General features: G+C 33.8%; 1 protein-coding gene across 2 annotated transcripts in view; it reads right to left on the reverse strand.

Moving 5' to 3' along the window:
• LOC131675251 (target of rapamycin complex subunit lst8) overlaps positions 1-15,149 on the reverse strand; it is a 383,875-nt gene that overhangs the window by 68,792 nt on the left and 299,934 nt on the right. For both annotated transcript variants that reach the window (XR_009303023.1, XM_058954158.1), the window contains exon 5: positions 10,978-11,177. Coding sequence is in view for 1 of the 2 variants with exons in the window: in XM_058954158.1 (XP_058810141.1) it covers positions 10,978-11,177 (200 nt within the window). In the remaining variant the exon portion in view is untranslated. The remainder of the gene's footprint in view (positions 1-10,977; positions 11,178-15,149) is intronic.

Here is a 15,149-nt window from a genome sequence, read left to right on the forward strand (position 1 = left end):
CTGCTCCTGAAATAACAGCGAATATTAATGGAGAATCAACTAGTTAGTTTAGCAACAATTAAAACGCCGCTTACGTAAAGCAAATTTAAATGGAAACATTTCTGTTAATAAGCTCCTTCTTTCACTCATTAATCGTAAAAAATATCTTGCATGAGCAAAAGAGTCTACGAGGGTGGTCCGATAAGTACTTAGCCTCACCGCCCGATGGCGCCACTCTCGCAAAAGAAATATTCTATCACGTAGTACAACCTTCTTAATGGTTACTGTCAAGATTTTAGCGGGATCGGAGTTGTAGTTTATTTTTGAGAGCGTGTGAAAGCAAGTGTGTCCGTTGATTTTTGAAAAATGGAAAAAGAGTAGTATCGGTCGGTGATTCAATTCTTGTTTTTGCAAGGGAAATCGCGTAGCGAAATCAAAAAGCGCTTGGATGCTGTGTACGGTGACTCTTCTCCTTCGATGGCGACCGTCAAAAATTGGTTTAACGAGTTCCAACGTGGTCGCACGTCGATTTTTGAAGAGCCACGTCCAGGTGCTCCGAAAACTGCTACCACGGAGGATAACGTGACAAAAATTCACGATCTCTTATTGGCAGATCGACGATTGAAGGTGCGCGAGACAGCTAAGATCGTAGGCATCTCAAAAGACCGCGTGGGTCATGTCCTGCATGAAATTTTGGGCATGAAAAAGCTGTCGGCGCGATGGGTGCCGCGTTTCTCACTCCGGGCAATAAGCGCAACCATGAGACAACTTCAGAGCAATGTCCGACGCTAGGAACTGCTGCCCCATCCACCGTATTCTCCAGATTTAGCCCCGTGCGACTTCTTTTTGTTTCCAAACTTGAAAAAGTTACTCGCCGGGCAAAAATTTGAGTCGAATGAGGAGGTAATCGCTGCCACGGAAGCCTACTTTTCAGACCTCGAGGAAACGTATTTTTCAGACGGGTTAAAGAAGTTGGAGCATCGCTGGGCCAAGTGTATCGAACTAAAAGGAGACTATGTTGAAAAATAAAACGCCACTTTTCCATAATTTTCGTTTTTCTTTTGTAGGCTAAGTACTGATCGGACGACCCTCGTATAGATTAGACAATGGAAGATTGGAAAAATGTTTCGTGGACAATCGAATCAAAATTTCATTTATTTGGCAGCAAACGTCAACAGTACGTGCGGAATATGGAAACGATTTTCTAAACAGCGTTTTATACCACCAGTCAAGCATAAAAGAGTATCATAATATGGGTTTGCTTTGCTTCTAATTAAGTGAGAAATTTGAAAAAGATACAGGGTATTATGGATAAAACAACATATACAGCATCTTACAGCGGCACGCTATTCCGTCTGGCTTGTGTTTAGTTCGTGATGAATTTCATTTTTAAGAAGACAATGAACCTGAGTACTCTTCAAAACTGTATAGAAACTATTTGAGTAAAGAAGAAAAGAATTGTATATTTAAAGGAATGATATTACATCCTCAGTCGTTAGACTAAAATCAAATTGAATTATTGTGGGTCAAACAACACTCCTCGCAAAAATTAAGGGAACAAAAAAATTTGTCAAATTTTTGGCTGATTTTCAACCGGCGGTATTTCAGTGAGAAATGGTCGTACAGGAAATAAAAAAATAAAGCTGTTGAAGCTTGAAGACTCTAGTTTTTAGTTTTTTTGGTTAAAAATTTTTTGGAGCTCCGTATTTCATGCAATCCTTATACAAAGCGCAAAAAAAATTTTATCCAAATTTTTTACATTTTGTTTCTTACTCTACGGGCATGGAAAAATTAGTTCGAGCTACGTCAATACAAAGGTCTTTTAGCCTGTTTATTCAGCTTCACGCTGCTTTTCGCGGAGCTCGATTACGATCATTTGTCTCCGAGATATCGAACTTTGAATGCAAAAGGATCCTTTTGCATTCAAAATTCAATATCTCTGGAACTACTGGTCGCATAGCGAGCGGACACCGAACTTCATCATCTGTATAAAATTTTCGATGAAATACAGTCAAACGTTAGTAACGAGAAAAATTTTTTTCCATCTTTAACATTGAATTGAAAAAAGTTAAAAAAAGTGACATTTTCCCCTTTTTTGGTTACTTGACTGTATCTTCAGTAATATGGGCGGAAAAGGTACGGTTAAAGAGAAATTTTACTGTATAATGTCCCCCAATGAACTCCCTAAATTTATGGAGCGATCGGTTTAGCAGTTTTTCCGGACCAATTGATCAAAATTTATAAAAAATTAAAGGAACAAGGTTTTTGTTCCTTAACTTGAAGCAAACTTTTTAAAAATCAAAAAATTCCATTTTTTTTTGTCTGTTTACACAATTTTATGTCTGTTTACGATTAATTTTGAAAAAAATGGAAAACAAAAACATTTTTTTTCAAAAATAAAAAAAAGTTTTTCAAAAATCTAAAAAAATTTTTCAAAAAAAAATGTTTCAAAAATAAAAAAAAAATTTTTTTTTCAATTGTTCCACTGACTATAAAATATGGTTCTTTAGCCATCGTGATTGATGACAGATTTACCCTTGAAAAAAAAATTTTTTTTTTAATTGAAAAAAAAATAACATTTTCAATTTCTTTACTGAAAAAAAATTAATAATCGATTAGTCACTCATTTTGATTCATTTAGGTCATGGATACATTCAAGCCTCAATTACGCTTAAAAAAAATTGATTTGAAAAAAATCAAAGTTGATACCCCTAAGGCGTATCCATTACTCGGTCTGTGAAATTCCGCGCGATAAGTTTTTAACGTCTTCTGTGAAGCCAAAACGTGATAAAAATAAAACAGTTTTTTTCTAAACTCTTCGACTTTTTAGTAAAAAACCACTGAACAGTTTTTTTCAAAACTAAACTTTTCTTTTCGTAAATTCTAAAGAACTTTTTGACGGCTGCTTGATTCTCGTAAACATTAATTTTTTTCATAATGCCTCCGAGGCTGCATTTATCTGCCCTAGAAGTCGCTCAGCTAGTAACTCTTGTTCAGGAGGGGTATATGTATCGGCAGGTTGGTGAACGACTTGGTGTCAGTCCCTCGGCAGTATCTTGTGCCTACAACCGATACCTGGAAACAAATCGATTCGAGCGACGCCCTGGATAAGACCGACATCGAGAGACGACTCGCCGAGACGATCAAACAATCATTCGACACGCCCTTCAAGAACCTTTTGCTCCAGCAAACATCATCGCCCAAAACTTCCCCAACCGTCAACATCAACGACAACAACATCAACGATAACAACAACAACAACAACAACGACAACAACAAAGACCGCCTCGAAACATATCTCGAACAACAGTAGGGAATCGCCTTCACGAAGCTGGATTGAATGCTCGAAATGCTGCTCGTGGGCCGATGTTGGCCGCTGCACATTGTAGAGCTCGTTTGCAGTATGCTCGTAACTATGTGAACTGGCCCATGAGAAACTGGAACAATGTTCTTTTCTCAGATGAATCTCGATTTTGTCTGTATGGTAACGACAGAAGACCTCGAATTTGGCGCCGTACAGGAGAACGTTATGCACAACGCTTGATGCGTTCAGTAGCCGCTTACAATGGAGGATCAATAATGGTTTGGGCGGGAGTTTCACGAGAATCTCGAACTCCTTTGGTTATTGTTCGAGATAACCTCAATGCCAGGCGTTATATCGACCAGATTCTGAGACCTCATGTATTACCAATATGGAGAAACGCGAGAAGATTCATTCTTATGCAGGATAACGAAAGGCCTCATACGGCGAACATCGCTCGTCGATTCTTCGAGAGAAACGACATTCAGTTGTTAAGGCATCCTGCAATGAGTCCTCATCTCAATCCAATTGAGCATGTCTGAGACATTTTGGGCCGCCGATTGCGTCAGAGTTACCCAAACCTCCGAAAGTGTCTAGCCGGGTAACATAGTCGAATTTGCCCCCGGTCAATTTGGTATAGCTAGTTATATCATCTTATTGCGTATGAAAAATGGTACTGCTCCACCAATTTTCAGGCCCCTAGACCCATGCGCATGCGCAGAATCTCAATTTTTCGTATTTTCGGTTTTTTGATCATTACTCCTTCAATTTTTGTCTTAGAAAAAAATTTTTTTTTCAAATTGTAGAGTTTTTGAAGCCGTACAAAATGGTAAAACTCAAAAAAAATTTAGGCACGAAATTCAAATTTTTTCAGCGCTGTAAAAATTTTAAAATTGAATATCTCAAAAACGAAGACAGACGTATCTCTGGAAAAAATATATTGTATGTATTTTCACTCTAAAAGTATGTGTGAATTTTTTCAGATTTTTAAAATTGGTGGAAGGCGGTCAAAAAAATTAAAAATCGCATTTTCGCTCATTTTTGCATATACCTCGGCTCTATTAATCTGTAATACTTCCAAACAAGCCATTTGATTTCACTTTCACTTACTTAACCTTTTTTCTGTACTATAGGTACGATATAAATTGTATGCAACAAGGTTGGTCAATATTCTGAAACTCTGGTGGGCAAAAGTAGCCTTTAATTCAAACTGCTGGCAAAGGTAGTTTTCGCACAGAAATATTTGCAACAAGAAGTTATTTTTATTCAATCTTTATTAAAATAAGAGCTTGCGATGAATTATTGAAACAAATCAGGTACTTATTGATAATACTGTACACATCCAATGTACATGGTAATCAAAATTTTATCAATAGTAATCAATCAGTCTTCTTCGCTATCTTCTTCAATAACTGGCATTACTTCCTCTCTTCCGTAAATTTTAGTGAGTTTTTCTGCAGGTCTTACAATTTTCGATAGATACCTGGCATGTGAAAGATAATATATTATTGCAGCAACATGAGAGCAACATCCAATGGTTCTCAACCCATTAGCACACTCGCAGCAATACCTTTTTATACCACTATAACCAATAGTATTAGGTGTGTATGCTATGAAACAATTGTAGTGTATGAAACAAGTCTTCCTAGAAATGTGTCGAGATCGAACCTGGAGTTTTATTATTTCTTCCTTCGATTTGCTTGTTTGTTCAGTAGAATTCGCATCTGCTTTTTGTTTCAAATATTGTACATCAATTTTGTTATCATCTGTCATAATTTCAGCTAGATATGAAATTGCTTGTTGCATCTGATATGTGCCTGTGAAAAAAACCATAATATCCTGCTCAGTCATTTCAGGGAAGTCAGTGAGCTCATTTGACGTTAATTTTTTGAATATCGTTTTCTTTCGACTCCATCCTTCATTTTTCGCTTGCTCAGCTAGGCTATTTTCCTGCATATTTTGTGATAGAAACCGATCCATCACCAGGTCTGATGACGAGATTTTAGATACTATTCTCTTCCCAAATTCATTTACCAAAAAGCATGCTATTTTACAATAAGTTCCAACTCGAGGGAGTAATCGATTGTCTAATTGGTGATGTAATATCTTAAACTTTTGACCTATAATTCCATGAACAGCTTCAACAACAAAACGACAGACTGTGACCATTCGAGACCAATTTGCTTCTTGGCAAGTCAACTGTTTACGTTGACCTTTCAATGCAGGCATTAATACTCGATATTTTTTTTCTTCTAATTTACTCACGACGTCACGAAATCCTCTATCTAGAATAAAAACGTCGCCTTCTCGAAGCAAATTGCACAAGTCCTTATTTTCATTCAATAACCTATCCAAAATAGTTGCATCATTTTCGTTTGCATAGTACGGCCCCGGGACATCAACAACGAACCCATCCGTTGCACATATCGTGAAAGGTTTACAAAGATGAACCTTTTTCTGACCAGAATAAGATTTTTTTTGATATTCGTTATTGGAACTTTTTTGATGACGAATGTACGTACCATCACCAACCCGAAAGAGCGTATTAGCTTTTATACCATGCAATTTTTGAACTGTACTGGTAGTATGATCTCTTATCAGATCCTCTCTTTTGACTGCTCCTAATCCAAAACGAGTTGGTAGTACATCGCGTTCAAAGGAAGCAATAATTGACGTTGAAAATTCATATACTTGCTGTGAACGGGAGAGACCAAGTAACGAACAAATAATTTTGTTAGAATTTCTAGTTCGCATTCTGAAAAGAAAGACAACTAGCGCTTAAGTAACACTTCGGATCTCCGTATTTCGTAAAGAAGTCATCATTTCCCGTAGTTTGATTAAATTTTCCCAATTTAATCCAGTAAAAACTAAAAGTCGATCTTCTGGAAGACTGAAATCAGCAATTCTATCTGTAATTTCCTTGTCAGCATCTAAACTCAAATTGTCGAGCAGCTTTTCTAAATCTTTTTATCTCATTTTCATATAATTTGCCATTTATCAAATGTTCTGGACAACAGCGATTGCCTTCAGGAATGAAAATACGATGTGATGAAAAAACTTGCTTACGGGCTTTGAAAGGAATGCTTATAATTTGAGATTCTTTTCCACAAAAACAGCAATATTTGTGTGAAGAAATAGGCCTTCTATATGATAGTTCAATACATTCTCCTTCTTCCTTAGTTTGTAGCTTAGGTTCGAAACTAGGATCATCTGCTGATGGTTGTGATGAAGAAATTGAATCTGTTGAACTAACAGATATTTGACTGTCCATTTGTAACGGCTGATTTCTCAATGCATCTTCCTTTCTTTTTTTTAACTGTAAAAACGAAATTGCTGTAAAACATTTACTACACAAAATATCACCAACGGATGCTTTTCCATCAATAAATAACGTTATCTCATTAGCTAATTTATCAGTTTCTATTAATTTTGGTCCACTAATTTTCTTAATAGATAGCTCACATTTAATACATTTTTGTTTCGTTTTTTCAGCTGAACCAGACATTGTGAAGTCTGAAAAATATAAAAAATTTACAACATTTAGTACATGAGTTTAACATAAAAAATTTTTTCTCTACTTTTAAGGTCATTCAACAGGTAATATTATGTAAAACTAGTTTATAAATGTATTAGAACTTTATTTTATTTATTTTATTTTATTTTAAATGGCTCTCAAGGGCTAGAATTTAGAAAAAAATCTTCTGGAAATCTTATTATAATGTTACGTTCAGTGATTACTGTATAGACTTTCTAATCATTTGTTTGTTAAAATACTATTCTAGTTTGAAATTGTGTATGTAGTTATGCATACACTATATAATAATTTACAGATATGTTTGTGAAAAACTTACCTTTAATGGATTTCCGTCTTGTCGATACGATTTTTAATGCAATCAACACTATTTTATCATTTTGGTAATGATCTAATAAGTATCTGTGTATTGAAATGTGAATTCATTAGTGTATTGAATAGATTTTGAAATTATTTTCAAATTCAAAATACTATAGATAGTGCGTAGAAATGTGTCCAGTGACTAGTGACTAGTGACTATAGTTCAAGAATTAGTTAAGGTTTGATATTTGCTTTAGAGAGACCTCTGGCGGTGTCAATTCGAAAATCATTGTACTCTTGTATTCTTGTTCATTGTATTCTTTTTCAGTGTCCACTTTTTTGTAATCTTTTTTTTTATTGTTTACTAAAACTGTAAATATCAAAACAATTGATTTCCACAAATAATACATACCATTTTGATCATTTTTTCTATTATCTAAAACTATCGGTTTTTTATTTTATAAGTTATGTTGAATCTATGCTGCTTATTTAGGACTAAAATATTGTAGAGTAATAATTAAACTATTACACTCCAATGAAAGCGACCATGTATTTACTTATCATTATTTTTATCATACGTTGAATTTTTTATTCCTATGTACATTGGATGTGTACAGTATTATCGATAAGTACCTGATTTGTTTCAATAATTCATCGCAAGCTCTTATTTTAATAAAGATTGAATAAAAATAACTTCTTGTTGCAAATATTTCTGTGCGAAAACTACCTTTGCCAGCAGTTTGAATTAAAGGCTACTTTTGCCCACCAGAGTTTCAGAATATTGACCAACCTTGTTGCATACAATTTATATCGTACCTATAGTACAGAAAAAAGGTTAAGTAAGTGAAAGTGAAATCAAATGGCTTGTTTGGAAGTATTACAGATTAATAGAGCCGAGGTATATGCAAAAATGAGCGAAAATGCGATTTTTAATTTTTTTGACCGCCTTCCACCAATTTTAAAAATCTGAAAAAATTCACACATACTTTTAGAGTGAAAATACATACAATATATTTTTTCCAGAGATACGTCTGTCTTCGTTTTTGAGATATTCAATTTTAAAATTTTTACAGCGCTGAAAAAATTTGAATTTCGTGCCTAAATTTTTTTTGAGTTTTACCATTTTGTACGGCTTCAAAAACTCTACAATTTGAAAAAAAAATTTTTTTCTAAGACAAAAATTGAAGGAGTAATGATCAAAAAACCGAAAATAGGAAAAATTGAGATTCTGCGCATGCGCATGGGTCTAGGGGCCTGAAAATTGGTGGAGCAGTACCATTTTTCATACGCAATAAGATGATATAACTAGCTATACCAAATTGACCGGGGGCAAATTCGACTATGTTACCCGGCTAGACCCTTTAGCTAATTAGAGATTTCTTTGATAAGAGTTTGGCGTCAGATTCCTCAGCGGATGATCCGCAATTGCATTTCCAATATGCGGCAGCGATTGCAAGCTGTGATTCAGAGTAGAGGCGGAAATACTCGATACTAAACACACACATACATACACACACACACACAAACACTTTGGAAAGTGAGTTTGGAGTCGTAAAATACTGTGGAGCTAACGAGCCACGGGGTCTCTTCTTTCCAAAAATCATTCGCACACGTGCGTAAGCACAAAAGAAGCATAAATCCGATCGAGCAACCTCCACGTGGTATGATTTGGATAACGTTAATGCCGGCGGTAAATCGGTCATCAATCGCTAGAGAACAATATTTTATAGTCAGTGGAAAAATTTTTTTTTTATTTTTGAAAAATGTTTTTTTGGTTTTTGAAAAAAAATGTTGTTTTTCATTTTTTTTCAAAATTAATCGTAAACAGACACAAAATTGTGTAAACAGACGAAAAAAAATGGAATTTTTTGATTTTTAAAAAGTTTGCTTCAAGTTAAGGAACAAAAACCTTGTTCCTTTAATTTTTTATAAATTTTGATCAATTGGTCCGGAAAAACCGCTGAACCGATCGCTCCATAAATTTAGGGGGTTCCTTGGGGGACATTATACTGTAAAATTTCTCTTTAACCGTACCTTTTCCGCCCATATTACTGAAGATACAGTCAAGTAACCAAAAAAGGGGAAAATGTCACTTTTTTTAACTTTTTTCAATTCAATGTTAGAGATGGAAAAAAATTTTTCTCTTTACTAACGTTTCACTGTATTTCATCGAAAATTTTATGTAGATGATGAAATTCGCTGTCCACTCGCTGTGCGACCAGTAGTTCCAGAGATATTGAATTTTGAATGCAAAAGGATTCTTTTGCATTCAAAGTTCGATATCTCGGAGACAAATGATCGTAATGGAGCTCCGCGAATAGCAGCGTGAAGCTGAATAAACAGGCTAAAAGACCTATGTATTGGCGTAGCTCGAACTAATTTTTCCATGCCCGTAGAGTAAGAAACAAATTGTAAAAAATTTGGATAAAATTTTTTTTGCGCTTTGTATAAGGATTGCATGAAATACGGAGCTCCAAAAAATTTTCACTAAAAAAACTGAAAACTAGAGTCTTCAAGCTTCAACAGCTTAATTTTTTTATTTCCTGTACGACCATTTCTCACTGAAATACCGCCTGTTGAAAATCAGCCAAAAATTTGACAAATTTTTTTGATCCCTTAATTTGTACGAGGAGTGTACATCGACAAATACGAAAAAAGCAGAAAGCAAAACAACACTTTTTTGATTTCTGGAATATCCTTATAAGTAGCTGCAACTCTATCAATCCATCTGTGCTTGAAAAATTAGTATTAAGAATGTCAAAAATTCGTAAAGTTATAATTAAAGCCAAAAAAGAATTGCTTGACGAATCAAAAGTATAGTTGTTTAAGAATACATAAGTAATTCATTATTCTATTAATTAATTTTGGTTTCCAAATTTTGTTGAATTATCAAAGATTTCAAATATTTGTTTTTCTGTTGTATATTTTGTTGTACAAAGTATACTTAAGATCAAATTATATAATACATATTTATGACGTTAGTCCAATTGTTATAATGCCACAATTCTAATCTAATTATATATATTTTTGCGAAAAAAAATGTGTTTTTTATTTCATACTCTATAATAAAAATTTTAAGCGATTGACTTATACAGTGAAAACTTGACAATGTGACGTAATAATTTATATAATATTTTATATATTTGCACGTGGCATATTTTTAATCCTTTGCAAACTGCTTTCCGATTTCTCCTAACTTTATTATTAAAGAAAACTGCAAATGGTTGAACAAAAATGAAAAAATATAAAATTAAATAAAATTCTTTAAGAGCTTAATAGTTTTGAAAACAACTTAGAAAAATAAAAATAAAGCTTTTGACAAGTACTTTCCAATACTTAAAAAAAAAATTTCCGACAAATATTTAAGAAGTATGTGGGGAGTCGAAGCGAAAAATGGATTACCAATTCAAGATCAATGGCGGGTACTATAATAGAAATTATAAATAATTGTACGGGACAGGAATAATCTTGTGAAATAAAAAAAAGCATAAAGTGGATTATCTTAGTTTGTTTGACTATCGAAGTATTAGTAATCTATCGCGTAAAAATTAGATATATTTATGGAAAAGTGTAGGGGCTTAAAATTAAATGTTTAGGCTAGGCATAGAAATATTCCTTTTATTATCTTATTTTAACCTTAGGTTATAATAGGTAATACGAGAATTAATCACATGTGGAGATGAAATAGTGAGAAATGATGCAACATGTAAATTTTATAGTTGCTTCTACATGAAATAAAGTTCCATATTAAAGTAAACCAAAACTAACAAAATGCTAAATAAAATAAACTTTAAGAGAAATTTTATTAAATTAGTATGATCTTTAATATTCATTATTATAGAGAACTCATAAACATTTTTCTTACGTTGAATCTGGACTAAATTTACATTTGAGGGCATATTCTTTATGAGCTTTTAGTTTGTGACGAGGGTTCAACTTTGTAGAATCTGCAACAATTCCATTTAAGGTCCAGATAAAACAATGGCCTTTATTATTGACAGCTGCCATGTACGTTCCATCAGTATTGATAGAAATACTTTGAATTGATGTTTCTGATTCAGGAATCTGTAAATAATATTATGATACGTGATATTATAATTAAAAAATATAAAGAACTCTTTTTAAACGATCATAAAGAAACTGTATTAACAAGAGTAAATATCAGTCTATGTTTAGATTTTATCTCTTTTGATCATGGCTAAATGTTTGCAGAGCTTTCTAAACAAATAGTGCGTATTTAGTAGGATAGAATGCATACTTTTATTTACTTTGAAATGGAAAGTTAATTATATATTGAATTATTAACATCATATGTGAAATGAGAATATATATGTATATATCACTTAATACGCCGCTATCCACGGCCTCGAATAGCATTAAGTTCTTTATTTCTGCCAACAAGCTGAAGCTTTTTACTTTGAAGCAGGAGGAAAGGAAGAAAACATTAGAGGTTTATTCCAAAACTACCACCTATTGTTCATATATGTAAAATATCAAGTGTCAACACCATACGCATGAGCCAAAATGTTCACATTTATACACATCAAATAAAGTAGATAGAGAGTAATATGAATCTCATCACGTGCTTGTAAGAAATATGTTGTTAGTAACACTTATTAATGGATATCAGATCTCCTATCCTGGATTCCGAACTGGCAGCTACGGAGGTCGTCCAAAACTTATCTTTTTCTCAAGCAGAAGAAACACCACGGAACAAATATAATATCTTTTCTTTGCAAATTCTTCACCATTAATTTAGTATACTGAAAATTTCTTACTCAGGTACGCCGAATGCTTGTAGAAACATGCTCGTATACGGTACTCTCCATACCAAGGTGACTCTGCCTCAGATTTTCTACTCTAACTCTTTTCCTCTTGTTCTCATTCACTAGCTCTGTACTCAGCAATACACTCTGTTAAGCTTCCTTAAGCTACAAAAATAAATTAAAGAGCCTGCGCGTTACGGAATTTCAAATTTAATGAATAAATAGACTATGCATCTTTTATATTTAGTTTACTAGAAACTCTTACGAGGTGTCCACATTCGATTTTTATTTAACTGTAATATGTTGTAGAACATAGAAACATAAGAGACACGTATTTTTTTATCGGCGGAGAAGCGTTTTTACGAGGCGAATAGAACCCTTAAAAATCACCTCTGATAATAAACTTTTTTTAGTATCTGGCCAATTCCATCTCAGATCATGCAGAGCTCCCCACACACCTGTCACCAAGCTACTCCAAAGTATTTTTTTATTGTTCTAGGTCAAAAATAAGAGGACCCGTATTTTTTCTTTTTTCTCTCAGATGCATAGTTCCGTCAATAATGCAATTGGAAAATGCACTGCTGAAAAGGGAAAATTGAGAAAATTTTTCCAATTAAATTTGGTTTCCTCAATATTTTTTGTATTTTTCGATACAATTAAATAATTTTTATGTCATCTATAGTAGAAACGAAGTTCTTCAAGTCTAATTTATCAAAAATATGAATGTATGCATTTTTCGGGAGAAAATGCATGTTTTCGAAAAAGTGCATCTTGGAGAAAAAATTGTGTATCTCAAAAAGGCCATAATTTTTTGCGCTCAAATTTTTTTTATATATTCTTAGTACCAATACCTTCAAATCCATTCGATCAAAATTTGCTGTTTTTTCGTTATATCGCTTAAAAAAATTAAAAAAAAAAGTTTTACATTTTCAAGTCAAACGCGATAAATACATAGGTACAGCGAATGGAAATCAAAGCTGAGAAAGAAAGGGTGACGTTAAATTATCAACATTTGCTGATGCATATAGATTTTGCTGAGAATTGGTCTGTAATTTTGAAAAATCCAGTTCAAGGGAATCATTGGGTGAATAAACAGATTTCAATTTTCACTGCTGTTTGCTACATAGGCGGAATTACAAAGAGTTATACTGTAATTAGTGAAAACTTAAAACATGATTATTCTCATGCATTGGCAGCAATACAAATAATTCTTGAACATATAACTAGATACACACAAGAAACGTATGGAAATTCGATTGATTCTATAACTTTAGTATCTGATGGCGCTGCAAGTCATTTCAAAAATAGATTCCAGTTAAATGAATTTTTAAATGCAAGTATGAGTAAAAAATGGATATTCTCTGCTACTGGTCATGGAAAGGGTGTTGTAGATGGTATAGGTGGTTTGGTAAAGCATTATGCAACAGTGCATAATTTACGCAGTACTGAATCTGATGCTATTCAAACTGCTAAAAGTTTTGTTGAAAATGTATCAAAATACACAACTTCTATAGAGCTGATTTTGATGGAAACTGCAGAGATAAACAATTTTCGTAGTAGTCAAATGGAGCAAAGACACAAATGCCAGAAATATCAGGGTATTCAACGTTGCCACATGTGGAAATCTGTTGTCTCGGAAGGGAGGAGCGAATGTTTTATAGCTCGAACGGCTGCGCATCCATGGATTGAAGTGAAAAAAGATGAAAAAAAAAAGAAAAGTACTCATAAGAAGAAAAACGAAAATGTAAACAAGGGCAAGAAAGTGAAAGTTGTATCTAAAAAAGTGAAGAGAGTTGTAAAAGTAATCAACTCAAACAGAAAAAAATGATCGTGTAATTTTACATTTCTTGCAGACATGATTGAATAAAAGTGAGCTTTTTCTTTGAGTTACATGTTATTGTAGTTCAGTTATTAACCTACATAGTCGCTAACATGAATTCCTGAATGTATTTATCGCGTTTGACTTGAAAATGTAAAACTTTTTTTTTTAATTTTTTTAAGCGATATAACGAAAAAACAGCAAATTTTGATCGAATGGATTTGAAGGTATTGGTACTAAGAATATATAAAAAAAATTTGAGCGCAAAAAATTATGGCCTTTTTGAGATACACAATTTTTTCTCCAAGATGCACTTTTTCGAAAACATGCATTTTCTCCCGAAAAATGCATACATTCATATTTTTGATAAATTAGACTTGAAGAACTTCGTTTCTACTATAGATGACATAAAAATTATTTAATTGTATCGAAAAATAAAAAAAATATTGAGGAAACCAAATTTAATTGGAAAAATTTTCTCAATTTTCCCTTTTCAGCAGTGCATTTTCCGATTGCATTATTGACGGAACTATGCATCTGAGAGAAAAAAGAAAAAATACGGGTCCTCTTATTTTTGACCTAGAACAATAAAAAAATACTTTGGAGTAGCTTGGTGACAGGTGTGTGGGGAGCTCTGCATGATCTGAGATGGAATTGGCCATCTCTAAAAAAATAGAATCCTGATATAATTCCCTGTCACACACACACACACACACACACACACACACACACACACACACACACACACACACACACACACACACACACACACACACACACACACACACACACACATACACACACACACACACACACACACACACACACACACACACACACACACACACATACACACACACACACACACACACACACACACACGCGCGCGCGCACGCACGCACACGCACGCACGCACGCACGCACGCACGCACAGGGTGTCTTATTTTAACTTACCCAGTAGGATATCTCAAAACTTGGCAAGGTAATCAAAAAATGTTTCAAACGAAAGTTATATTGTTCGGAGGGGGTCACCTTATGACAACCTTAAACTTGATCTTGAACTTGATTTTTAGGGTCCTTTCAAGGTCAACTTTGTTTTTCTTAATGGAAACCCCTATTTTTTATCCCGAATTCGGATAGAGTGGGAAATTTTACGTTCAAATCATGTAATATGTGTATGGTCCAAATGACCCCCACTCCACCCCAAAAGTCATGAATTCAAACCTGCGACGAAAAATGAGAGTTCCCACTCAAAAAGTAAGGTTGAAATGACTAGGGGTAGGGTGGGAGCCATTTTGACCCCACACGTATTACGAGTATATGACTTGAACGTAAAATTTACCGCTCTATCCGAATCCGGGATAAAAAATAGAAGTTTCCATTTAAAAAAACAAAGTTGACCTTCTAATAACCTTGAAACTCTAGTTCAAGGTCAAATCCAAGGTCACCATT

The sequence above is a fragment of the Phymastichus coffea genome, unplaced genomic scaffold (genome assembly GCF_024137745.1).
Source record: "Phymastichus coffea isolate CEN01 unplaced genomic scaffold, Cenicafe_Pcof_1.1 PCOF00018, whole genome shotgun sequence".
In the NCBI taxonomy this organism is placed as follows: domain Eukaryota; kingdom Metazoa; phylum Arthropoda; class Insecta; order Hymenoptera; family Eulophidae; genus Phymastichus; species Phymastichus coffea.